Source organism: Dromiciops gliroides, chromosome 1 (genome assembly GCF_019393635.1).
Source record: "Dromiciops gliroides isolate mDroGli1 chromosome 1, mDroGli1.pri, whole genome shotgun sequence".
NCBI classification, from domain to species: domain Eukaryota; kingdom Metazoa; phylum Chordata; class Mammalia; order Microbiotheria; family Microbiotheriidae; genus Dromiciops; species Dromiciops gliroides.
This window is the reverse complement of record NC_057861.1, coordinates 61,439,762-61,463,438: the sequence shown is the minus strand read 5'-3', so window position 1 is coordinate 61,463,438 and position 23,677 is coordinate 61,439,762. Positions and strand designations below refer to the sequence as shown.

The 23,677-nt window shown below is 51.3% G+C and overlaps 1 protein-coding gene across 1 annotated transcript; it reads left to right on the top strand.

Annotated features, from left to right (window-relative positions):
• Positions 1-1,913: 1,913 nt before the first annotated feature.
• On the top strand, positions 1,914-19,680 carry CILP2 (cartilage intermediate layer protein 2). The gene is made up of 9 exons (XM_043979150.1): positions 1,914-1,977; positions 8,481-8,582; positions 9,706-9,978; positions 10,856-11,044; positions 12,288-12,443; positions 13,786-14,100; positions 14,570-14,678; positions 16,489-16,646; positions 17,288-19,680. The coding sequence occupies exons 1-9, from the start codon at positions 1,914-1,916 to the stop codon at positions 19,678-19,680; spliced, it is 3,759 nt and encodes a 1,252-aa protein (XP_043835085.1).
• The last annotated feature ends 3,997 nt before the right edge of the window (positions 19,681-23,677 follow it).

Here is a 23,677-nt window from a genome sequence, read left to right as displayed (position 1 = left end):
AAGCTGTTTGCTGGAATCAGAAGGGTGCCTCAGCTACCCAACCACTCCCCCTGCCCCAACCATGCGTCCATGTGGCCCTGAGCTCCTGTCTTGGAAGCTCCCCGGAGGAGCGGAGATGTCTGCGCAAAGCGCCCCGCCCTCCTATATAAGCGCTCCCCCTTCATCTAGTGTTTTCAGGTTCCCAAATCGCTTTCCTCACAACTCTGGAATTTATTGCAATAATTACAATCTCCATTTTACACATGAGAAAGAAGGGAATGACTTGCCCGGGTCAGTGGAAGATCCCGGTGGCTGCCCCGAGAACGCCCCAGGGCACATCATTTACATGGGGTAGGTCAGCTCCCCTTGTTTCCAAGGAAGAACTCTTCTCTCCTCCATCCCCTGCTAAAAGTATTAATTCGCACACATTTGACACAGTGTAAAAGGGCTCTCCTTACAACAAGCCACCCTGCAGTGACTGGCCCAGGCCCATGATTTCTTTGTAGGAAACTACCAGTGTGGAACATCCTTTCACAGGTACAGATTGGCAGCTCATCTGTGATGTACTACTGTCTTTGAGGGCTTGTCCATGCGCATAACCGCCTGCTGGCATGTATCAGAAGCAGGAGTTTTAATCCGTCTGAGTGAAGGCCTGCTCAGCCTACACTACCCCTCTGCCTTTTTACAAAGCCTCCACAGTCTGAAGATACTAGCTCAGGGAAGACCCCCTGAGATAAAGTGCAGCTATCTCTTGGGAGGAGAACCCTAGAAATCTGCTCTCCAGCCCCCCTCACTTCCCCCTCCAACATCAGTAGTGCAAGGACTGTTATCCCCATTTTACAGATGAACAAAGAGAGGATGGAAATGGGGGATACAGCTTACACCTGCCTTGGGGTCTGAGGGACTGAGTTCAAAGCCTAGTCCAGCTTTTTACGAGTTGTATGACATTGGGCGCCTAATTCGGCTTCTATATACGCTCCTTTTCACCCATATGAAGAATGGTGGTTGGGGGTGGGGTGTCGTTGATTTTTGAGGCCTTTCCACTCAGAATGAGTGATTCTTTTTGAAATTACTTCTTTACAAGTACAAAGTTAGGCAGTGTTGGAGCAGGCCCAGAACCCAAGTCCGGTGCTCTTCCCCCTCTACCCCTCGTCTCGCCGAGCCACCTGCGGAGTGAGACACTCTCCGGGAGGGACTTGAGAGGCTGTGTCTAGGGAGAAGGAGGCTCTGGGCCCCAAAGTTTCTTTCCTGCCCCTGGGGGGAAGAGACAAACAGGAGAGGGCCACCAAGCCAGGGCAGACGTGGGTGTGGGACGTGGAAGAACAGCTGCAGTTTTCCTCAGCCTGCAGTACCACCTCCTTCCCATCCCAATCTACCAGCAGATACTGAAAGCCCCCGCCTCGCTTCGGAGAGGCTGCGGCAGAGGTGGGGCTCGCTCATCTCGCACCCGCCCAGAGAGGCACGGCCAGGGGTTTGGGGCCACACAGCCGGCTGGAGGTGGGGAGTGGGCAGTAGCCCCCTGGGCTAGGGCAGGGCCAGGCAGAAAGTCGAGGTCATAAGCGCTTCAGCCTCCCCGTAGTCTCACTCTGCCAGCCCCCCGGGGTGAGGGCTCGAAGATGTTCGAGTCTTGAAACTTTTGAAATAAAAAACTTTGTTTGAAAAAAGAAAAAAAAAAACCACCCACATCCCAGAGCCACCCTAATGTGAGGGGGGGGGCGAATTGGGGCGGGGCTAGCGGGCGGGGGAGCAGGGAAAAGCGCGCAACTGGCCGGGCGCAGCCAGAGGTTCCCAGGTCTCAGCCAGAGGTTCCCAGGGTACCGCGGCGCGCGGCGGAGCACAGCGGGGAGAGGAGAGGAAAGGAGAGGAGCTGCCGCGGGTCGGGTACCGCCTGGAAGCGCGCCCAGCTACCCCCGACGGAGCGTCCGGGCCGGGCCATGGCGGCTTTCCTGCCGCTCCTGTGTCTGTGCCTCGCCACCGCCCAGCTGGCGGGAGCCCCAGGTGAGAGAGCTGCTTCAGCCCCAGCTCGTGCCCCTGCCCGTGCCCCCTGGCCCTGGTCCTGTCCAGGACGACGCTTGCTGCGCGCAACCTCTGCGCCAGCGGCTGGGCCCCGGGACGGGGCTGGGGCAGCGACTGGGGTGAACGGGGAAGCGGGCCCGAATCCCGCTGGCTCGGACCTGCTGCCTCGTGCCTCCCTTGGCGCTCCCCTCACACCCCCCCCCCTCCCCGGTTTTCCATGTACCTCTCCCACCGCTTCTCCGGAGCTCCTGAAATCCCTGCTCCCGCTTCTCGCTCCCAGGTGCTCATGACTCTCTGTGCCTCCCTAGGGTCCGGACATCTAGAGCTACTCTCCAACCCTTTCATTTGACAGATGAAGAAACTGAAGTCCAGAATGGATAGGCCCTATACCCCCCTCCCTCCTCTCCTCCTTACTTCTTACTTTCTGAGCAGGGAGATGAAGTGTATGTGAGTGGGAGGATGGAAGCGCGGGGAGGAGGCGGAATCCGGTGTCTGGTAGTTTTCAAAGGGCTTTATCCCGAGCTTCGATCCATTTCAACGCTTCTGTCCGTCGCTTGGGGGGAAGGCATAGATGACACGTTTGTCAGATTTGAAGGCATAGGTGCCATGCTTGTCAACTGCAATTCATGTTAAAAAAAAAAAAGCTTAGGTGTTCTTAGTTGACCACAAGCTCAATACGAGACAAGACTGTGACATGCCCGGTAAAAATGGTGATTACAAGGTTAGGCTGTACAAACGTCCAGTGGCCAGATCGAGGAAGGAGCTGGTCTTTGTTGTCCTTTATTCTGGTCACACCTTTATCTGGAATGTCGTGTTCGGTTCTTAGTTCAATAGTTCAAGAAAGACATTGCCGTCCAGAAGAGATTGCCCAGAATGACGAGAGGGCTAGAAGTACCTTCTCATCGTGAGGATCCGCTGAAAGGACTGGGTGGGGTGGGGGTGGGGGTTTATCCTGTAGAAAAAAAGACTCAAGGGGCACCTCTGAGCTCTTTTTCAACTGTCTAATGCACTGTCGGCTGGAAGAGATGTTCAGATTCTTCGTGGCATCAGAAGAGCAGAACTAGGTGCTACCGATTTCATTCCCGTCCCCTTTCTTATTCTCTTTCTACAAGGGGATCCCTTTTGTAGTTTGTTTCCCCATCACTGGAGGGGTTAAACAGAGGCTGGATGATTCCCTGGCAGGGAGGCAGGCCATAAAGAAGATCCCTGCCCTGGATGGGAGGGAGGTTTCTCTAGAGACTTCTCAGGTTCTTTCCAGATCTGAGATTCTAAGCAGAAGAGGGTTGACTGGGTGCCCAGGAACCTTTGGTCCTAATTACTGACCCCTCCAATGTACTGGGTGCTGTGAAAGATACTGAAATGAGTAAGAGGCAGCCCCCTGCCACCAGGAAGCTTCTAGTCTAGTGGGCGTTTTAAGATATGTACACAAACTACATAAGGCAGGATGGGTTAAGAGACCCGAGGAGAAGACAGGACCAGGGGAGGGATAGATTGGAAGGAGAGCAACCTAGATGAGGGAACTCTCATTGTAGGATACATAGACACCTATGGCACCAAGATCTGTCTCACTGTGTATCAGTGAAGGGTGTGAGAGGCTGTTGTAGGTTCTACAGAGTAGGGGTCAAAGATGCTTCACACCTAGATTCCTTGCTAACGATGCCAGTCACGTTTTAAACCTTTGGAGTTCTCTGTATTCTCAGAGATGAAGTTTCAGATCCCACTTACTATCCCTTACTATCACTGGCAGAGTCTGATGCCCTGGGCTTTGTCCCCACAGCCTTTCTTTCAGCTCTAGGGTGCCCCTGGTCTAGGCTAAGCGCATGTACTCTTGTGTCCCTGAGCTTTCCTCTTGACTGTGTTCCACTCTATCCATCAGGGTCAGTGTGTTAAAGACTCATTTTCAAGTCCCTCTCATTTTACAAATAGGGAAACTGAGGACTAGAGAGGGGAAGGGATATACCAAAAGGGACTTAATGGTAGAACTGGGACCCCTCTGATTCCTCACAACATTCTTATGAAGTAGGTTGTTTCATCTTGTGCCCATTTAACAGGTTGGGAAGCTGAGGTCCGGAGAGGAGTCAGGTAGGTGGTACAGTGGATAGAATGGTGGGGAATCATGAAGATCTGAGTTCAAGTTCTGTTTTGCACACTTACTAACTGTGGCCCTGGGCAAGTCACTTAACCTCTTTGCGATTCAGTTTCTTTAGCTGTAAAATGCTGCTCAGTGGCAGAGTTGGTCCTGCAACTCAGGTCTCCTTGCCTATAAACCCCCGTAATTTCCACTGAACTATGCCTCTTACTCTCCCTGCACCTCTCTTCATCCCTTTATCTCTCTCTGGTTCCTCCTGACGTTCTTAGGACTGAGGTGAGAACAGGCTTGAAGAAATGGGGCTGGTGACCAGGATATAGGGCAGAACCAGGCACCAGACATGAGTTGGGGCTGAAACAAGACGACAATTCACCCTTTTGTGTTCATAATAAAAGAAGGACCCCTTCTGGAGGGGATGAGGGGATCTAGTCCTATGTTCACATCATTTCTCGGCTGCTGGAAGCTAGGTTTCTAGATTCAGTGGTTAGAGTGTTGGACTTCTAATCAAGAAGATCTGAGTTCAAATCCATCTTCAGATACTTACTAGCTGTGTGACTCTGGACAAGTCATTCATCTCTGTCTTTCTTAGTTTTCCCGTCTAGAAAATGGGGATAATAACAGCACCTACTTCCCAGGGTTGTCGTGAGGACCATGCTTTGCAAACCTTGAGGTGCTGTGTAAATGCTGACCTCTGTCATTGTTGTCATCATCATTATCACCACCACCACCATCATCACCACTGCTGTTATTGTTGCTGTCGTCCAAACCTTCCCCATCTCTCAAAATTCTCAAGCCCAAATCCTACCTTTGGACAGTGGTGATGTAGTCTGTGTCCAGGAAGCCTTGGGCCACAGGGGGTTAATGGACTAGTCTGGCAGTCACTCCCCAGAAGTGGGACCCTCCCAGCTCTGGTCCCTGCCCTTTCAGAACCCCCGGAAAATCCCAAGCCCCAGACCCGAGCCTTCAAGGTTTCCAGGAATGGAGACAGAGTGTTTATTGACGAGGGATGACTCACTGGCCCTGCTGGGCTCAACTCTGCCAGCCAGCCCAAAGAAACCCTACTGCCATCTCCCTCCAGCCCCCGCCTGGTGTCCTCCCTGGAAGAGGGTTGTAGGCATCGTGCCTGCGGAGGTGGAAGCAAAGTCAGGAGCTTTCAAGAACTCAATTCAACCTCTGGTCACTAAGCAGCCTGCTGGTGTGTTTTTCTCTGGGCTTTGATTGACTGGGAGGGAGCCAGTGCTGGAGAAGGCCAAATGCCTGCCCTCTGGGGGCTCACAGTCTAGGAGTCGATGGCATGGGTTGGGAAACATGGGGGTGGGGGGGAACAGCTGTTAGAGTGGGGTCTAAAGAAGCCCAAAGGGATGAAGGCATTTCCAGAATTCCAGACTCATGGGATCTCAGAAGTGGAAGGGAATCCAGTGGGCATCTCATCCAACTGGTGCTTGAGCTGGAACCCTCCGTGTGAGATCCCTGCTGAGAGGTCAGCCAGCTTCTACCACCTCCTAAGGGCAGCCAATTCCTTTTGGGGGGATTGCTCTTAGGATTAGGAGGTTGCTCCTTGGCTGCAAGAATTATATCTGATTTCCTGCCGTTTTTACATTGTTCCTAGTTCTGTCCTCTGGGGACAAGCAGAATGAAGTGACAGGTCTCACCTGTCCCCCACCTGTCCCCCACAGACCTGCTCTGCAGACAGAGCAGAGTTATCAGGTTCCCCCTGAGCCCCTTAAGGTTTTTTTTCTTCTTCAGGCTAAACATTCTCAGTTTCTTCGGCTGATGTTCAAATGTGGTCTGGGAGCCATAAAGGGAGGATGGGTAACAATCAGCTGACCAATCAGCAAAGATTTACTAACTACCCATCATGTGCCAGGCACTGTGCTAAGTAGGTGCTGGAGATAGAAAGAGAAAAATGAACCAATTATCAACAAGCTTACTGCTTTCTATCAGGGGAGAATAGGGGATGTTATTATTGCTAATGTTTATAAAGTGCCGAGAGATCTGCAAGGTGCTTTACAATCATTATTTCATTTGATCCTTACAGCAATCCTAGGTGGTAGGTACCATTTATTTGTCCCCACTTAACAGATGTAGAAACTGAGGTAGACAGCAGTTAAATGACCTGCCCAGAGTCACATGACTAGTAAGTTTCCGAGGTTGGATTTGAACTCAGTTCTTCCTGACCCCAGGGTCATCACTCTATTCACTTAGACCTGTGCTTTAGGAAGATCGATTCTACATCTGAGTAGTAGGTGGACTGGAGTAAGAAGAGATCTGAGGTAGGTGCAAAGTGAGGAGGGGAGTCATTGGGCAGCATTACTGGGCACTTAGGAGAGTTGTTATGGGGTGGGGTTAGAGTGACGAGCTGAGGATGACACCGAGGTTTCGAGCCTGAGTGACTGGGAGGATCGGGGTAACCTCAGATAGTAAAGGACTGTGGGGAGACTGGGTGTTCCGTTTTGGACATGACAATTAGGGGGTGCCATAGTGCACAGAGCTCTGGGTCTGGAGTCAGGAAGATCTGAACTCAGATCTGTCCTCAGACACCTTACCAGCTATGTGACCTTGGGCATGTCATGCAATCTCTGCCTGCCTCAGTTTCCCCACCTATAAAATGGGACTAATAAGAGCACCTACCTCCTGGGGTTGCTGTGAGGATCAAATGAGGTAATAAATTATTAAGTGCTTAGCACTGCGCCTGGCACACGGGGAGGCACAATATATTGTTATTGAGTTGAAGATGTTTAGGGGCAGCTAGGTGGCACAGTGGATAAAGCACTGGCCCTGAATTCACTAGTACCTGAGTTCAAATCCAGCCTCAGACACTTGACACTTACTAGCTGTGTGACCCTGGGCAAGTCACTTAACCCTCATTGTCCCGAACAACAACAAAAAAAAGATGTCTAACAGGCAGTTGGAGATGTGAGACTGGATATTAGGAGATAGGTTGGGGCTGGATAAGAAGATTTGAGAATCATTAACATAGAGAGATGACCATTGAGCCACGGGAGTCACCAAGTGAAATAGTATAGAGGGAGAAGAGAAGAGGGCCGAGGACAGAGCCTTGAAGGACACCCACCTTTAGCAAGATTAGTTAGGAGGCTTATGGGAACTTTGGCTCAGTGTCCTCCTCCCCCAGCTTGTCTCTCCTTGCCTAAGACAATTGTGCCACTCACTGCTCTCCCTTCATTCTGCCTCATCCATACTCTTAGGACCCAGGCTCCTTCTCCACCATCTTCTTAAGTTACCAGGCCTCTGACTTAGTACTGTCCAGGGCTGGCTATTCAAGCAACACAAGTTCCCTCCCTCCCTCTGGCTGAGGCTTATCCTTCTCCCTCCCTTCTCCTCCCCAAAGCATTAGAAGACTTTAGGGAGGGCAGGAACCTTTCCTCTATCAGATTCCCACTTCTCCTCCCTATCATTCTGATAAGCCCTCCTGGACCCTCGGTGGTACAACCAACCAACCAACCAATCAATAGACATTTCTTAAACACCTACGTGCCTGGCACTGGGCTAAGTACTGGGCTCAGTCCCCACCCTGGAGGAATTCACTATCTAGTAGGAGAGACAACATACAAACAAAAATATACAAAGCAAGCTATGTACAGGATGAATAAGAGGTAATTGACTGAGAGAAGGTGCTAGAGTTTCTTTTTAGGTGGCAACAGTAACTTTTATTCTTTATATAGGCAGGCATCATCAATGCTAGAAAAAAAGCCGTCATTAATGGAGTCAAAGAGGACTGAAGACACTACTTGAGCACACCCTCTACATGCCCTTTTATTCTTTCCTAGCAGATTCCCAACTTTACTCCCTATAGAAGCTGTTTAAAACCTTGGCTTCCCTCCCAAAGCCCCCACAGCACCCCCTTCCTCCTCTCTCTCAGCTAAGAACCCTACCTCTTTTTTTGTTTGTCTGGAAATAGTATTCCCCCCCCCCAATTATATGTAAAGATAATTTTCAACATTCATTTTTTTTTTTAGTGAGGCAATTGGGGTTAAGTGACTTGCCCAGGGTCACATAGCTAGTAAGTGTTAAGTGTCTGAGGCCAGATTTGAACTCAGGTCCTCCTGAATCCAGGGCTGGTGCTCTATCCAATGCGCCACCTAGCTGCCCCAACATTCATTTTTAATAAGATTTTGAGTTCCAAATTTCCTCCCCTCCCCTCCCCAATATGGCAAGCAATCCAATCTAGGTAATACATGGGAAGGCACTAGAATTAAGAGGGGCTGGGGAAGGATTCCAGTAAAAGATGGGATTTTGTCTTTTCTCCTTCCATCCTCTCTCCTCACTGGGCTCCTGGCTCTTTCTCTGTTTACCTGTAATGCTGAGCACCACTCCTAGGCAGCTGGGTGGAGACAATGACTCAGGAGCTAGTAAAAAGCCAATTCCCTCCTCACAGAGGCTCTGACCAGGGAAGATGCCCAAGGAACTGATCCTGCTGTGAGTCTATCTCAGAGGAAGGTGGTCAGGCGTGCCCCTTCCCTGGAGGACAACTTGGAAGGTGAGCCCCGTCCCCTTCACCTCAGCCCTCTTGACTGTTAGAGCTTCCTTGGGCCTGGGAGAAGGGGGAATGGTGCTGAGAGGAAGCAACAAAGGTGAGAAGCCCAGTATGCTCCCTCCTGACTGACATCTCTAGGCTGGGGATATCTTCTTCTGGGGGAGCTAAGGCTGACAGTGCCCCTAGAAACTTCTGAAGAACAAGGGCTGTCTCTTTCTCCTGTTGACACACCAGCCCTGTGAGGCATTAAACCTCCATGAGCTGGGATGCTAATCTCTAGATATCAAGTTTGAGACTCTCCTCAAGTATCCAGGTGGATGGGCAGGGGCAGCTAGGTGGCGCAGTGGATAAAGTACTGGCCCTGAATTCAGGAGTACCTGAGTTCAAATCCAGCCTCAGACACTTGACACTTACTAGCTGTGTGACTCTGGGCAAGTCACTTAACCCTCATTGCCTTGCAAAAAAAAAAAAAAGTATCCAGGTGTATGAACACAGTGTGTGGGTGTGGCACCTAGGTGGTTTGGCAGATAGAGCACTGCACCTTGAGGCAGGAAGACCTGAATTTAAAGCCAGTCTCAGACACTTTGGCTAGGTGACTTTGGGCAAATCCCTTAACCCCTGTCAGCCTCAGTTTCTTCACTTGTAGAATGGAATCATAACAGGAGCTACCTTCTATATAAAGTGCTTTGAAAACCTTTATGTGCTTTATATGAATGCTAACTCTAATTATTAAGTGGCCAAGGGTAGCAGGCCCAGGTTTCTCCTGGTGCCTCTCAGATTGATTGATGGAGCCATCATCTCTTCCGTCTGTTCCTGCCCAGAGCTGGAAAGCACATACTTTGAATTTATGATTTTCCTGACCAATAATAATAAGAAACATCACACATTTTGGTGTGATTCAAATAGACTCAATTTTACAGATGAGACTCGGCTTGATGAGGGTCACTTAGTCAGTAAAAGGGCAAATCTGGGACCCCCAACTCTATCTATGTCTCCTACCAGGAGGCCTCTAATGATAGGTCAGGGTAGGGTGAAGGAAGGCTAGCTTCGGGGGCAGGGATTGACACCCTGGGTTGGCCCTCTCAGTCCCTCTGGGTCCCATCCCTTTCCACTCCCTGCCCCACAGATGGCCTTGCAGAATGGACATCCTGGTTCAATGTGGACCACCCTGGGGGAGATGGGGACTTTGAGAGCCTGGAGGCTATACGATTCTACTATGGTGAGCGGTTGTGTGCCCATCCCTTGGCCCTGGAGGCCCGGACCACCGAATGGGAATTGCCTTCTGATGTGGGTGAACGGGTGCACTACAGTCTTGAGAGGGGCTTCTGGTGCCTCAACCGGGAGCAGCCCGAAGGAAAGAGTTGTTCCAACTACCACGTCCGATTCAAGTGCCCGCTGGGTGAGTATGTGGATCCACATCTCTGTGGTGATGGGGAGGGAAATGAGGTGGGGGAAAGGAATCTCCTGAGGGTCCCTATCACACAGTGGCTGGCCTGAAACAGGCTATATTAACACATGGGACAAAGAACATGAGGTTGAGGGAAGAACCCTGGGAAGTCATTTTTGGGGGCATGAGAGGAAGACTGGGCTGGACTGGGGAGGAGCTCTCTCACATACAAATGCCTGGGAAGGGAATATACCTTCTGGTAGCTTACTGTTTTAGGTAATTATTCTTGTTAACTAGGTGCTAAGCCCCATTGTTTCCAAGCTGTAGAAGGAGCACCCTATACTGCCAGCACCCTAGGGGCAAAGCCCTGATTTCCCCACCCTAGTTATGCTCCCTACAATAGGGAGTCTATTTAGTCCTTTCTTCTGGACCAGGCAGCCCAGACCCAGAACCAGAATTTCTCTATCCTTCTCTATGACTCTGTTTTCTTTCCTGGCTTTTCTTTCTCTCTCTATTCTTTTACTTGCATTTTTCATTAATTGTTTCTTTTTGCCTCTTTCTGCATCTCTGTCTTGCTTTCTCCAGTGTGTCCATCTCACTTTCTCTTTTTCTTCCCCCACCCTTCTCATCACTCTGTCTCTGTCTCTTCCTCTGTTTCCTTCTGTCTCTTTCTCTCATTGTCACCTCTGCCCTATCTCTTTTCCCTTCTTGGATCCTCAGGTATTGGGGGGAGAGTGGCCGGGACAGTTGAGTTTATTGTTATGGGGGAGAAGGTTTCCCTGGGATTTAGTCCCAGACCCTGAAGGGAGGGGACTTGGGAATCCTTGAGCTCCAGGAAGAGGGGGATTGCAGCCCTCCCTAGCTCTTCTCACATGCTGGTTTCCGCCAGAACCTGTGGCCTGGTCAGCCTGGTCCACCTGGAGTCCCTGCAGTCAGTCCACCTGTGGAGTCCTGAGTCGTGGGATCCAGACCCGCCAGCGCCGATGTCTTGGCCCTCAGCCCCTCTGGCTCCTTCATCAACCTCCCTGTCCAGGCCCCTCTGAAGAACAGAAGCCTTGCCCTGCCTCACTTTGCTCAGGTGAGTGCCTCCCCAAGCCTTTGGGGCCTATGAGGAGAATGGAGGCCCTAAAGACTCAAAAACCACTTTCCATCCACCCCCGACCCTCAGATTCTTCCTTAAGATTTCCCTGTAGGACCACTCAAATGTGTGATGGCCACCTTAGCTCTCCATTATCACTTGTTCTTTGAGACTTGATTTTCTCATCTGTCGATCACTTGAGCTAACCTGCCTCTCACGTTGTATTGTGAAAAAAAAAAAAAAAACCAGCCAGAAAACCCTAAAGTCCCAAGCAAGCTCTTCTTCTTGTTCTTCTTGTTCTTGTTCTTGTTCTTGTTCTTGTTCTTCTTGTTCTTCTTGTTCTTGTTCTTCTTGTTCTTCTTCTTCTTCTTCTTGTTCTTCTTCTTCTTGTTCTTCTTCTTGTTCTTGTTCTTCTTGTTCTTCTTCTTCTTGTTCTTCTTCTTCTCCTTTTTCTTCTCCTTCTCCTTCTCCTTCTTCTCCTCCTCTTCCTCCTTCTTCTCCTTCTCCTTCTTCTTCACATTAGCATCAAATGCTTCAGGAAGCCATGCCAATGTTGGTGTTGTCCTCCGCTGGTGCAGATGGTGGCCCCTTCTGCACTTTAGCAGAGGATTTCTCCAGTGGCCGTGGCCAAGGCAATCCATGACCCAGTAGCTGACCCTCTGGGGCTGTGCTGGTCCATGGACACCTGGGCTTGAATCCTCTCCAGCTTGGCAGGGTGATTGGCAGGGCCTTTGAGAGCTCACTGCCACCTCCTTCCATGCGGGATTATAATATCATATAGCTTTTACATAATAACCAAATGCCAATGTGTCTGTGTTGCTTTCAACCCTATAGGGGTAGGCCATGCACATATTAATGTCCCCATTTTTCAGATGAAAATAGTCTCGGAGAAGCCCAGTGACTTGCCCAGGGTCACACAGCTAGTAGGAAGTATCTGAACTGAGACTCCAAGGCAGGTCTTGACGAATCTCAGCCTGGTATTCTTAGCCCTAGTGCATGCTGCCTGACTGTTAACAGGAAGGTGAAGCCACTCCTAGAGCACCGTTCGATGGTGTGCATGCTCCAAAACCTAGAGGAAATGGTTTTGATTATCAGTGGCTTGTTCCAGGGCCCAGACCCCTCCGCGACTGCCAAGGTTGAAAGTATAGGCATTTCATCTTTCTGAGCTTCTCCTGCATGGCTTGGGAAGAACCTGCCAAGCCCTGGCCACTTATGACCCTGTGCCCTCTCCTTCCTCTCCCAGTTGCTTCGTGGAGTGAGTGGGGAGCCTGGGGGCCGTGCTCTGGGAGCTGCGGGCCAGGCCGTCGCCTCCGCCGCAGGCGCTGCCCAGGAGCCAAGAAGGGGGCTTGTATAGGCCGTTCTGTGGAGGCTCAGAAATGTGTACGCCCTCCATGTCCAGGTACTGGGATGGGGATGAAATGGTATATGGAGGCTGCTCTGTGTCCAGACAATGGGGGCGGGTCACAGGAGAAGTGTTGTACCTAGGCACTGTGAAGGAGAGCCGTGGTAAGGGAGGTACAAGGGCTCTAGAGCTGTGGGATGGAGGGAATCCCTCCCTTTGGGGGTTCCTTAGTATAAAAAGAGGCCTGGGTTGACCAACTGGTCTTGCCTCTTCCCCCTCCTCTTTTGCTCAGAGAGGAGGAGGTCAGGGAAGTACAAGGCATCCAAACTCTCCCTGACTTTCTGATCCAGAATCACACTAAACTCTGAGGGGGTGTGTGTGGTGGAGGTGGGGGCACTTCTTTCTGCCCCGGTTTGGAGGCATCTCCCGCTCTGGGCCCTTGGGTTTGGAGCTCCTGGGGCTGGGCTGGTGCAAGAATAGTTTACAGTGGAAATTTCCCTTTTATATGAAAAAGTGCCAGGATTTAGAAGGGGGTGGGGTGGTGGTGGTGGAGAGGAGGTAGTGAAGGAAGAGGGGAGCCTCTGAGTCAATGAAGCTGGGCTGGCCACCTCTTCCCTCTGGCTCCAAAGCAGCCAGGCCCATTTGGATATGCAGCCCTTCCTGTCCCCAGTAGAGTCGGCCCTGAGGAATCTCGCCCCCTCACTGAGCCTCCTCTTTCTTCCTTAAACACTGGGTCCCTTCACTGAGTTCTCCATCTCCCCCTCTCTGAGCCTCTCTCTTGCCCCATCCCTCAGGCCTAGCCCCAGGGGGAAGACACTTCTTGGGCACCCACATTCTTTTTTTTTTTTTTTTGGGTAAGGCAATTGGGGTTAAGTGACTTGTCCTGGGTCACATAGCTAGTTAAGTGTTAAGTGTCTGAGGCCGGATTTGAACTCAGGTCCTCCTGACTCAAGGGCTGGTGCGCCACCTAGCTGCCCCCAAGGGCACCCACATTCTGAAAGCCTCCTCCCCAAAGGCCAATGTCCATGGTACTAGGCCTGTGATGCTATTCATGCCCTCTGAATGTACCTGACTTTCTGACCTATGACTCTGGGGCCCTTTCCAGCCCTGAGCAAGTGGGCTTAAAGCCACTGTCGGGTTTCCACATTCCTTTCTTTCTCCAGCAGCAGCCCAGTTATCGGGGCTTTCCTTACCCAGGGCAGCTCTTCCCTGTAGTTTGAAGCTAGGGTGCACCTTGTCTGGTCTCTCTCCCCGCTTGCTCCCCTGGGATGCCAGTAGAGGTAGGATTCCCTCCTTGGAGGCTGGACCCCCAGTGTGCCCTGTCCTGCTATTCTTCCCCAAGGCACCCACCCGGGTACTGGGAGATGAGGCAGTCCTCAGGCTTGGGCTATCTCTCCAGGTTGCCGTTCGAACTGTGGCCGAAGTGTAGCTGGCAAGGATTGTGGCAGTTGTGTCTGCCAGGATCATGTCCTCGTGGGGACTGTGGTCACCCCTACTGGTCGGCCTCTGCCTGGGGCCCGTGTGACTCTGAAGGGCCGGCCTAAGCCCATTCTGGCCACCACGAATGCCCGGGGCAGTTTCCGACTTGCAGGCATCTGTTCCGATGGTCACACCAATGTCAGCGTCCAGTTGGAGGGCTTCGCGCAAGGCATTGGCCGGGCTGTGGCCAACAGCTCCACTACATCCTCTGTCACGGTCATTCTCTGGACCCTGGGTAAGGAGGGGCAGCGGAAGGCTCTTCCAAGGAGCCCAGGGTGAAGTACCATGTATGGGAAGCAAAAACTGATCTAGCTCACTGAGAAAGGAATGAGGTCACTGGGTTGGTGCAGGACCAGTCTCAGGGGTTGGCTCAGTCTGGAATTTTTTATTTTTATTTTTTGTGAGGCAATGGGGGTTAAGTGACTTGTCCAGGGTCACACGGCTAGTATGAGTCAAGTGTCTGAGGCTGGATTTGAACTCAGGTCCTCTTGTCAGTCTGGAATTTTGAACTAGTCTCCGCACGGATGAAATCGGACTTGCTACCTGGAGAGGTCCGTTTAGAACTAGGACCAGTTAAAAATGAATCATGTTACAAACACCCCTCTAGCATGAAACCTAGTGCTGTAGGGGGAGGGGGAGGCTTGAGGCTGGACCTCAGGCTCTGCCCATGCCTTTTATCAGTTAACCCCTTCTTTCCTCCCCAGAGAAGCCCTTTCTGGTGAAGCAGCCAGAGTCCCAGGTCCGAGAGGCTGGACAACATGTGATGTTTTGCTGTAAAGCCCTTGGCACCCCTGTGCCTAAGAAATACCACTGGTGAGCTAACTTCCCTCCTTATCTTTTATTAATTGATTTTTTTGGGAGACAATCAGGGTTAAGTGATTTGTCCAGGGTCACATAGCTAGTGTCTGAGGTCACATTTGAACTCAGGTCCTCCTGATGCTCTATTCACTTCCCCACCTAGCTGTCCCACCCCTTGCCTTTTGCAGGGAGCTGTTCCCCACAAAAGAGGATGGCTTCTCTGTTGCCCAACCTCTCAAATATCTCTTAGATCTCTGTTCACAGCCTACCTGTTGGAGGTATTGTGCTCCAGGGGCAAGAGCACTGGGTTTGGAATCAGTAGACGTGGGTCCAGATCCAGCCTTGCAATTTATAAGCTATGTGACCTTGGGCAAGTCACTTATCCCGATCTTGTCTTCAATTTTTTCATTTGTAGAATGAGAGGGGCTGGCCTAAGTGATCCTCACTTCAAGAATTACATTCTATGATTCTCCTATTCTAACTATGACTTAGAACCACAGAGAATCTGTGGTTCTCAGAACTGGAAGGTACCCCAGCAGCCATCTCATCCCATCTGTACCTAGAAAACAATCGATGACAATGGCCCCAAGGAGCAGTTAAACATCTGCTTCAGTGTCTGGCTGTCCTAGCTTTGTGACCTTGGGCAAATTACTTAACCTCTGCCTCAGTTTCCTCAACTATAATAATCTCACCTTCCAAGGCAGTCCTGAGAATCAAATGGGATAATATTTGTAAAGCACTGAGCTCAGTGCCTGGTACATAGTAGATGCTTAATGAATGCTTATTTCCTTTTTTTCCCCTCAACTGTGGCTCTCCAGTCTGACCACAGTACTCCAGATGTGGTCTGAGCAGGGCAGAGCACGGTAGGACTTCTACCTCCTTATTTCTGGAGCACTGCCTCTCTTAGTGGGAGTTCCAGATCATGTGAACTTTTGGCAGTGGAGGATGGTGAGGGGAGGGAGGCTTCCATGTCACACGGTTGACTCCAGGCTTTCTGTAGTTTTTAAGAAGAGGAATAAGAACATGTGTCCCCCTACTCCACTCCTTCTATCCCCTGGCTCATCAGAGTCACTGGTAGGTCAGTCAGTCAATAAGCATTTATTAAGCACCAACTATGTACCAGGCATTGTGCTAAGCAGACAAGGAACAGTGACATGAGGGAAAACCTGCTTTGGGTAGAGGGGCTGGTAGGGCTCATGGGGCTCTGGGCTAAAGAATAGGGAGTGCCTCCTGTGAGGTGGGTGTTATCTTTGTGAATGTTCATGTTATATTGAGACTTTGGATTGTTAATTATTTGATATGATCAGTGTGATGTAGCAGAATGGGCCTGGGGTCAGAAAATGTTGGTTCTAGCCCTTGGTCGGTCATTCATTCATTCATTCAATCTTTTTTTTTTTTTTTTTTTTGGCAGGGCAATGAGGGTTAAGTGACTTGCCCAGGGACACACAGCTAGTGAAGTGTCAAGTGTCTGAGGCTGGATTTGAACTCAGGTCCTCCTGAATCCAAGGCCAGTGCTTTATCCACTGCGCCACCTAGCTGTGCCCCCCATTCATTCATTCACTCATTCATTCAGCAAACATTTATTAAATACCTACTATGTGCAAGACTCTGAGCTAGGTGCAAGGGATGTTAAAAAAAAAGACATAGTCCTTGACCTCAGGGTACTTGCATTCTAATGTGGATGGGGTAGGGACACAGAGTGTCCCCTCCTTTTGTCCCTTGCCCTTGCTATGACAGCCCCAGCCCTGTGTCCCTTCCCTTCCCCCAATCCCAGCTAATCCTCTCCCTGCTTCCTTCCTTTTGCCCCTTTTCCACACTCCCCCAGGTACCACAATGGGAGCCTGCTGGACAGAAAGGTCTACAAGTATGATAGTAACCTGGTGCTCAGGAAGTTAGGCCCAGATCAGGCAGGCACCTACCACTGCAAAGCCAACAGTGATGCTGGTACCATCAAGTCCAACGCTGCTGTTCTGACCATACTGGGTGAGCATCTTTTATCCTGCTTGTAACCCTTTCCCTCTGCTTGATGTCTCAGCCTAGAGCCGAGGGTTGTTGGGCAGGGGGGACAAGCCTAGGGCTCCCCTGGAAGGGAGGTTTGGGATTAAGAAGAGGGAGAGAAGGTAGGTGTCTGCTGGCATTTTTAGGGCAGTTGTTGAGAGCTGATGTATTGGGCATTATGAGCCTACATAAGACCCAGGGGCATGGGTTCAGTCTTCTGAGGATAGGCACAGAAAAAAGTTAGTCTTTCCTGGACATGGTATGACCTTCTGAGCCTAGGCCTGGATTCTATCCAGTTTTAGCCTTGACTTGAACCTCCATCCCTGGGCTTGAACTGAGACCCTACTCTTGGAATGAGTTGCCTGCTCTGGTCTTGGACTGAGGTCCCAGTCCCGAATTGAGCACCCAATCATGGTCCTAGACTAAGCCCTGACTCATTTTCTAGGCTGAGCCCCCTTTCTTAAGTCATGAACTCTGACTCTGGGCCCAAACAGAGCTCTCAACCTTAGCCCGGGACCAAGTTCCTGAATATAGAATGAGTCTTTGCTTCGACAGAGTGCTAGCCCCACCTTCAGCCCCAGATTGACTTCCTGAAGGCCTGATTCTGTTTCTGATTTCTCCCCCAGCTCCAGGGCAGCAAGTCTGTGACCCTCGGCCCCTCGAGCACCTCATCAAGCTGCCGGATGACTGTCGCCAGGCTGCTTCAGGCTCTGCCTACTACAACGTGGGTCTCTGTCCCGATACCCGCTGCCCGGGCCGACCTGGCTCCAGCCTCCGGTGTGGGGAGTCTGGTGACCGCTGTTGTTCTGTGAGCCGTTTGGAGACTCGGGAAATCCAGTGCCAGGGCTATGTCTTGCCTGTGAAGGTGGTGGCCAAGTGTGGGTGTGAGAAGTGCATGCCCCCTAAGGTGTTGGTGAGGGGCCGAGTCATGGCCGCTGACACCGAGGAGCCCTTGCGCTTTGCCCAGATCCTCCTGGGGAAGGAGAAAACTGGCTTCACTGGCTACCAAGGTGATTTCACGATCGAGGTACCCCCAGCCACTGAGCGCCTTGTTGTGACCTTCATGGATGGACACCAGGAGTTTGTAGATGCGATCAAAGTCTTGCCCTTTGACCCTCGAGGAGGCGGAGTTTACCAAGAGGTAAAGGTCATGCGTAAGAAGGCGCCCATCAGTTTGGACGCTGATAAAAGCAACACCATTCCACTGGGTGCAGCGGAGGGTATGGACCCCATAGGAGAGCTCTTTATGCCAGCTAATGTCTTCTACTATCCTAACGGAGAGCCCTATAATGGGACTGTGCAGGCCAGCGTCACTTTCCTGGACCCACGTGACCTCGCCACAGCAGCTGCTGCTTCCAGTGACCTCAGCTTTGTGGACGACAATGGGGAGCTGGTCCCACTGCGGACCTACGGCATGTTCTCGGTGGACCTCCGAGCTGCGGGCTCCGGGGAGGAGCTCCAGGCAGGACCAGTGGAGGTGCGCGTGGACGCTGGGCAAATCCTCATGGCTGGGCATGCTGAAGAAATGAAGCTGTGGTCCCTAAATCCAACTACTGGATTATGGGAGGAGGAGGGTAACTTTCGCATGGAGACAGCTGGGCGTCGGGTGCGGAGGGAGGAGCGGACGTTTCTCATAGGAAATGTGGAAATCCGCGAGCGGCGCCTCTTCAATTTAGATGTGCCGGAGCGTCGCCGATGCTTTGTCAAGGTGCGCGCCTACATCAACGACAAGTTTATACCCAGTGAGCAAGTGGAGGGGGTGGTGGTGACCTTGGTCAATTTGGAACCTGCCCCAGGTTACTCTGCCAACCCCCGTGCCTGGGGCCGCTTTGACAGTACTGTCACGGGCCCCAATGGAGCCTGCCTCCCTGCTTTCTGCGATGCTGACCGGGCAGATGCCTATACCGCCTACGTCACAGCCGCCCTCGGCGGTGAGGAGCTGGAGCCTGCGCCTTCCAGTCCCCAGCCTCATCCGGGGACTGTGGGCGTGACCCAGCCCTACCTGGACAAGCTGGACTATCGTAGGACAGACCACGATGATCCGGCTTTGAAGAAGAATGGTTTCCGGATTAATCTAGCCAAACCCAACCCCAACAATCTGGATGAGATTCAAGGCCCCATCTACCCTTGGCGGAGCTTGCGGGAGTGTGAGGATGCTCCGGTGACAGCCAATCACTTCCGCTTCTCCCGGGTGGAGGCAGACAAGTATGAGTACAATGTGGTCCCTTTCCGGGAGAGTGAGCTGGCTTCCTGGACTGGTGATTACCTCTCCTGGTGGCCCAATCCCCAGGAGTTCCGGGCCTGCTTCATCAAGGTCAAGATACAGGGGCCCCAGGACTACATGGTGAGGTCTCACAATGCTGGGGGCAGCCACCCTCGCACCCTGGGCCAACTCTATGGCCTGCGGGATGCACGCAGCGTGAGGGACATGGAGCATCCTGGCACCTCAGCAGCCTGTGTGGAGTTCAAGTGTAGTGGGATGCTGTTTGACCAGCGCCTGTCAGACCGGACCCTGGTCACCCTGATACCCCAGGGGAGCTGCCGACGCACAGCCGTCAACAGTCTCCTGAGGGAGTATCTGGCCCGCCACCCACCGGTGGCCCCAACTGATGACCCTACAAGCTTCTCCATGATTGCACCTGTAGACCCCTTGGGCCACAATTACGGCATCTACACGGTGACGGACCAGAATCCCCGGCTGGCCAAAGAGATTGCCATTGGCCGCTGTTTCGATGGCACCTCAGATGGCTTCTCAAGGGAGATGAAGGCGGATGTGGGCATAGCCGTGACCTTCCAGTGTCAGGAACGCCCAGCTGGCCAACGTAGTCTTTTCCAGCGGCTGCTGGACTCTCCGAGGACTGCATTGGAAGATATACGCCGTGAGATGGGGGGGCCTGGGCGTAGAAGCCTGTCTCCTTCCCCGACTCGCAGAGTGTCTGGCCGTCGAAGGAGGATGGAAATGCTCCAGGCTGGGGCAGGAAGTGAAACCTTGACCCGTAACCCTGAGGATGCCCCCTGAACCCAAGGAAATTCCTTCTAGCTCCCGATCCAGTGATAACACTTGACCCCAAGGAATCCCCCTCAGATCCCTGGCCCCAGGGATGACCCTCCATCCCCACCCCCATCTCTAGGAAGCCCCCAACCCTAGGGATACCTTTTAACTTCAAGGGAAGACCTCTGATCTTAGGGATATCACCAGCTCCCACCTTTTTTCCACTCTCTCCCCCAACTCAGTGTCCTCCATGCTCCCCTGCCCCATTTGTTGTTTAAGAAAAGCTAACATTTCCGGGAAGGGGGCCAGGAGAAAATGACTATCTGTACCTCCCACCGCCACCCCAGCCTAGGAGCGGAGAGTTCTTCCATCTTCCCCATCTTGGTTTAGTCCTTTAGCTACAGGGCCAGCCTTTAACTCCTTCCTACCTGGGTTCCAGAGGCTACCCCCAGCTGGCAGTAACTGTTACCCCGACTTGCACTCACTAGATTACAGGCCCCTTAGGGTTAGACCTCAGGGTTAGCTTGGGACAATTCAGAGGAAGGAAGGGGCCAATCACTGAGAAAAGGAATGGAACCAAGGTGTTGTGGGGTTGGAGAAAGAGCCCTGGGTGACTGGGACTCAGCTTCTGTTCCCAGATTTGCACACTCATTTGTGTACCCTGGGGAAAGTAACGTTTGCACTAGACAATTCAGGATGGTATGTTGGAAAGAGAGCTGGTTTCCAGTCCTTTTTGTGGCTTACTAATGGTGCGACCCTAGGCAAGTCACTTGAACTCTCTAGGGCTCAGTTTTCTTATATGTTAAGTAGGATGGTATTTAAGGTCCCTTCTAGCTCTGAAATTCCCTGGATTATGGGATAAGATGCCCCAGACCATCCCTGTAGAAGCGATGTCAAAGTCATTTCCTTGAGAGCAAGTTGGCCAGTGTTTGATAAGGATTCAGGCCCATATATAGAGATTGGTTCCTTTGGGGAGCCCTAGTACAAGGACTTCTGGGTTCCAGATTAGTTCTGCCTCCATCTTCCTGGCAGTGCCACATGGTGGCTGGTGACCGTTGCTCCCCAGGCCCCTTATTCTAGACAATTCAATATTCATTAAGTATACCTGTTGTCTGCAGAGCATTGTGCTGGCTGGAGTAGAGCAGGGGAGACAAAGTTTAATACCCCACAGCCCCTGCCTGCCCTCATGGAGTGCATAGTTTGTTAAAGGGGGCAAGAAACTGACATTAAATATAATACACAGCATGACTTGATAAGTGTATTATTGAGGGGAAAGCCAAGTGCTAGATCAGGTCTGTGAGGGTAGGTCAGTACCAACCAGGGAGCTCAAGAAAGACTTCCTGGATGAGGTGGCAATTTGTTTGGGCTTTAATGGATGGGTAGGAATTCAGCAGGCAAAGAGATAGAGGGAAGGTATTCCACAAATAGAAAATAGGACAGAAGAACACAGAGGGTGTTTTTATTTTTTTGGTGGTAGTGGTGGTGGTGAAGGGAGGAGTTTAGCAGAGAGTTCTCCAGTTTGGCTAGAGTATAGAGTATGTGCAAAGGAAGAATATGAGAAAGTTGGAATGATTGGGTGGCACCAGATGGCAGAAGTCTTCAATTGCCAAGCAAAGGAATTTGAACTTAACCTCATAGGCAAAAGGGAACCCTTAAAAATTGGTGAATGAGATTGATGTCACTGAGTAGGAGGGGGTGGGCTCCAACTCTTGTACCCCACTCTCCTCAGCCCAGTGGAGCCCATGTCTCTCAGGGCTTCCATTTGTCCAGCCTGGACACGGGACCTGAGGCAAACATCTCCCTTCATAGTCTCCTGGGGTGTCTCTTAGTTGTGGGCAGTTTGGGACCCCACCCAGGTCAGCATCAGAGGGAGAAGGGATGTGACCTGGGTACCCTTTCCAGCTGAGGATCACCTCCCTCACTCCCCAAGCACCATTTTTTTTTAGTTATTAGGGAATCATACCTTCTGCTTCTTTAGCACATTAAGGTTTAAAAAAGCATTTTTCTTCTCAACATTCCAGTGAGGTAGGTAGTATAAGCATTATTATGCCCACTTTACAGATGAGGAAACTAAGGCTCAGGGAGATTGTGACTTGCCCAATGTCACACTGTTGGAAAGTAACAGTGCCAAGCCCCAAACCAAGGTCTTGTGATTCTGAGAGTCAATACTCTTTCCATCTCATCCAGTGGTATCTCCCAGTTGTGGGAAGTCCTGAGGACCTTGTCCAGGTGAAGGGACTGGGGCAAGGAGTTGGGGGTCATTGCCTCCACCCCATGAGGCTGGTGCCTTAAGGCTCCCATCCCCTTCCCTTCACCCCTGCCCTCCCATTGCCTGGTTCTCTGATCATCTCTTCCTTTGGGCTGACCAGCCCCTGCTTCCAACATTCTATCCTGTGGGGTCACTTTGGGCTACATCAGCCATTACCTCCTGTCCTGTTACATTCCTTGAGATGGCATTGACCTTTTCAGGTCTTAACTCTGTCCCTTTAAGGCTCCCTTCCCTGAAGACTGGGGTAGGGATACAGTTAAGGGTTTGACCAGTTTTGTTGTGGGGAGTGGAGAGGGAGAGAGAGGGCTAGGTTCAGTTTTGACTGAACTGATTTTTGAGGCCTTTGGATTCCCCATTGTGGGACCACAGTACTCATTCATTTGGTGCTTGGTGACCTGGAGGGTGGAAGTAATTAGGTGCTCATGATTAAAGATGCTTCATTAATAAACTTGTGGCTTGGGGGTCTTGTTGGGGAAAGCAAGGGATGTTTGGGGATGGATGGTATATAAGGTTGGGTGCAGGTGCAAGTATCATCCTCATTTTATGGATGAGAAAACTAAGGCCCAGAAGGGAGAAAGTGAATCCTAAGGTCACACAGTGAGTTTATGAAAAAATCTGGGACTCTAAACTAGGTTTCCTGCCTACCGCAACCCTCTGTCCTGGTCTCCTCTCATCCTCTGATGTTTGGCCCGACCACGGAACCAGAGATAGGAGGATCAGGAGCCCCGTTCTCCTTCCTTTCTGTTTCTTCAAAGCATTCCTAGGCAAGTTCTTCCCTGACTTCCAATGGGGGTGTCCAGGTTAAAGGTCCATCTGGAAACATGAATGGACACAGCCATATGCCTAGGGACCTGCATAGACCTGTATACCCAATGAACCATTCTCATAGGGGGGAACACACAGACCTCCCGGCTTGTTCCCCCATACAGTTCTGTACACACACACCTGTCTAATAGAGCCCTTCTCTAGGAACAGAGCTATAACGAAGAATTCTTTCCCCTGGAGCAAAAATATTTGGGGAGGGGACCCCAATGGAATGTAAGGGGCAGTGCAAAAGGAGTGAGGGTGGTGTCACAGAGAGTTTTCTTATAGGGGCAGCCAAATTGAGTAATAAGGTTTCTCATCCCTCAGAGAGCTTAGCCTGAGCCCCAGCCCTCTAGAGCTGGGGGTGGGGTGAGCCCGGAAGGTGGGTTCCAAGAGAGGGGTGGCATAGAAATGAGACTGTAAGGGTGATATTCCAGGACCAGATAGGGGAGCTGTGTGGCACATGTTTGGTGGAAGATGGGTGGATGCCAGACTGCCTTCAGATCAACTCGAGGAAGAAGTGCCCCCCCAACCTCAAACCATGTCAGTCCTCTAAGTGAAAGCCCTAGCTGCCTCACCATAGTTATAGCTCTGACTGGGAATCAGGAGACTGGGCTTCTAGTTCCGATCTGACACTAAATCATGTGACTCTCTCTGAGTCTCAGTCACCCCAACTATAAAATAAAGGGGGGGGATGAAATAAATAGTCCCTGATGTTCTGTGTTCTATATTCTAGAGTCCCTTCAAGCACTGACATTTGTGTCCTAAAGCTCCTCTCTGCCATCAGTTTTATGTTTCAGCTCTGATATTCTATAGTCTAACTTCCCGTCTAGCTCTGACATCCTGTGTTCCAAGGTCCTTTCCAGGTCTGACTTCCAAGGTCTCCTCTGACTCTGACATTCTTTGCTCCAAGACCCCTTCAGTCCCAGTATTTTGTGTACACATGTGCAA

Coding starts and splice junctions, on each gene's coding strand:
- CILP2 (XM_043979150.1), top strand. CDS start 1,914: ATGGCGGCTTTCCTGCCGCTCCTGTGTCTGTGCCTCGCCACCGCCCAG. Junction 9,979..10,855: donor CCGATTCAAGTGCCCGCTGG/GTGAGTATGTGG, acceptor GGTTTCCGCCAG/AACCTGTGGCCTGGTCAGCC. Junction 16,647..17,287: donor TGCTGTTCTGACCATACTGG/GTGAGCATCTTT, acceptor TTTCTCCCCCAG/CTCCAGGGCAGCAAGTCTGT.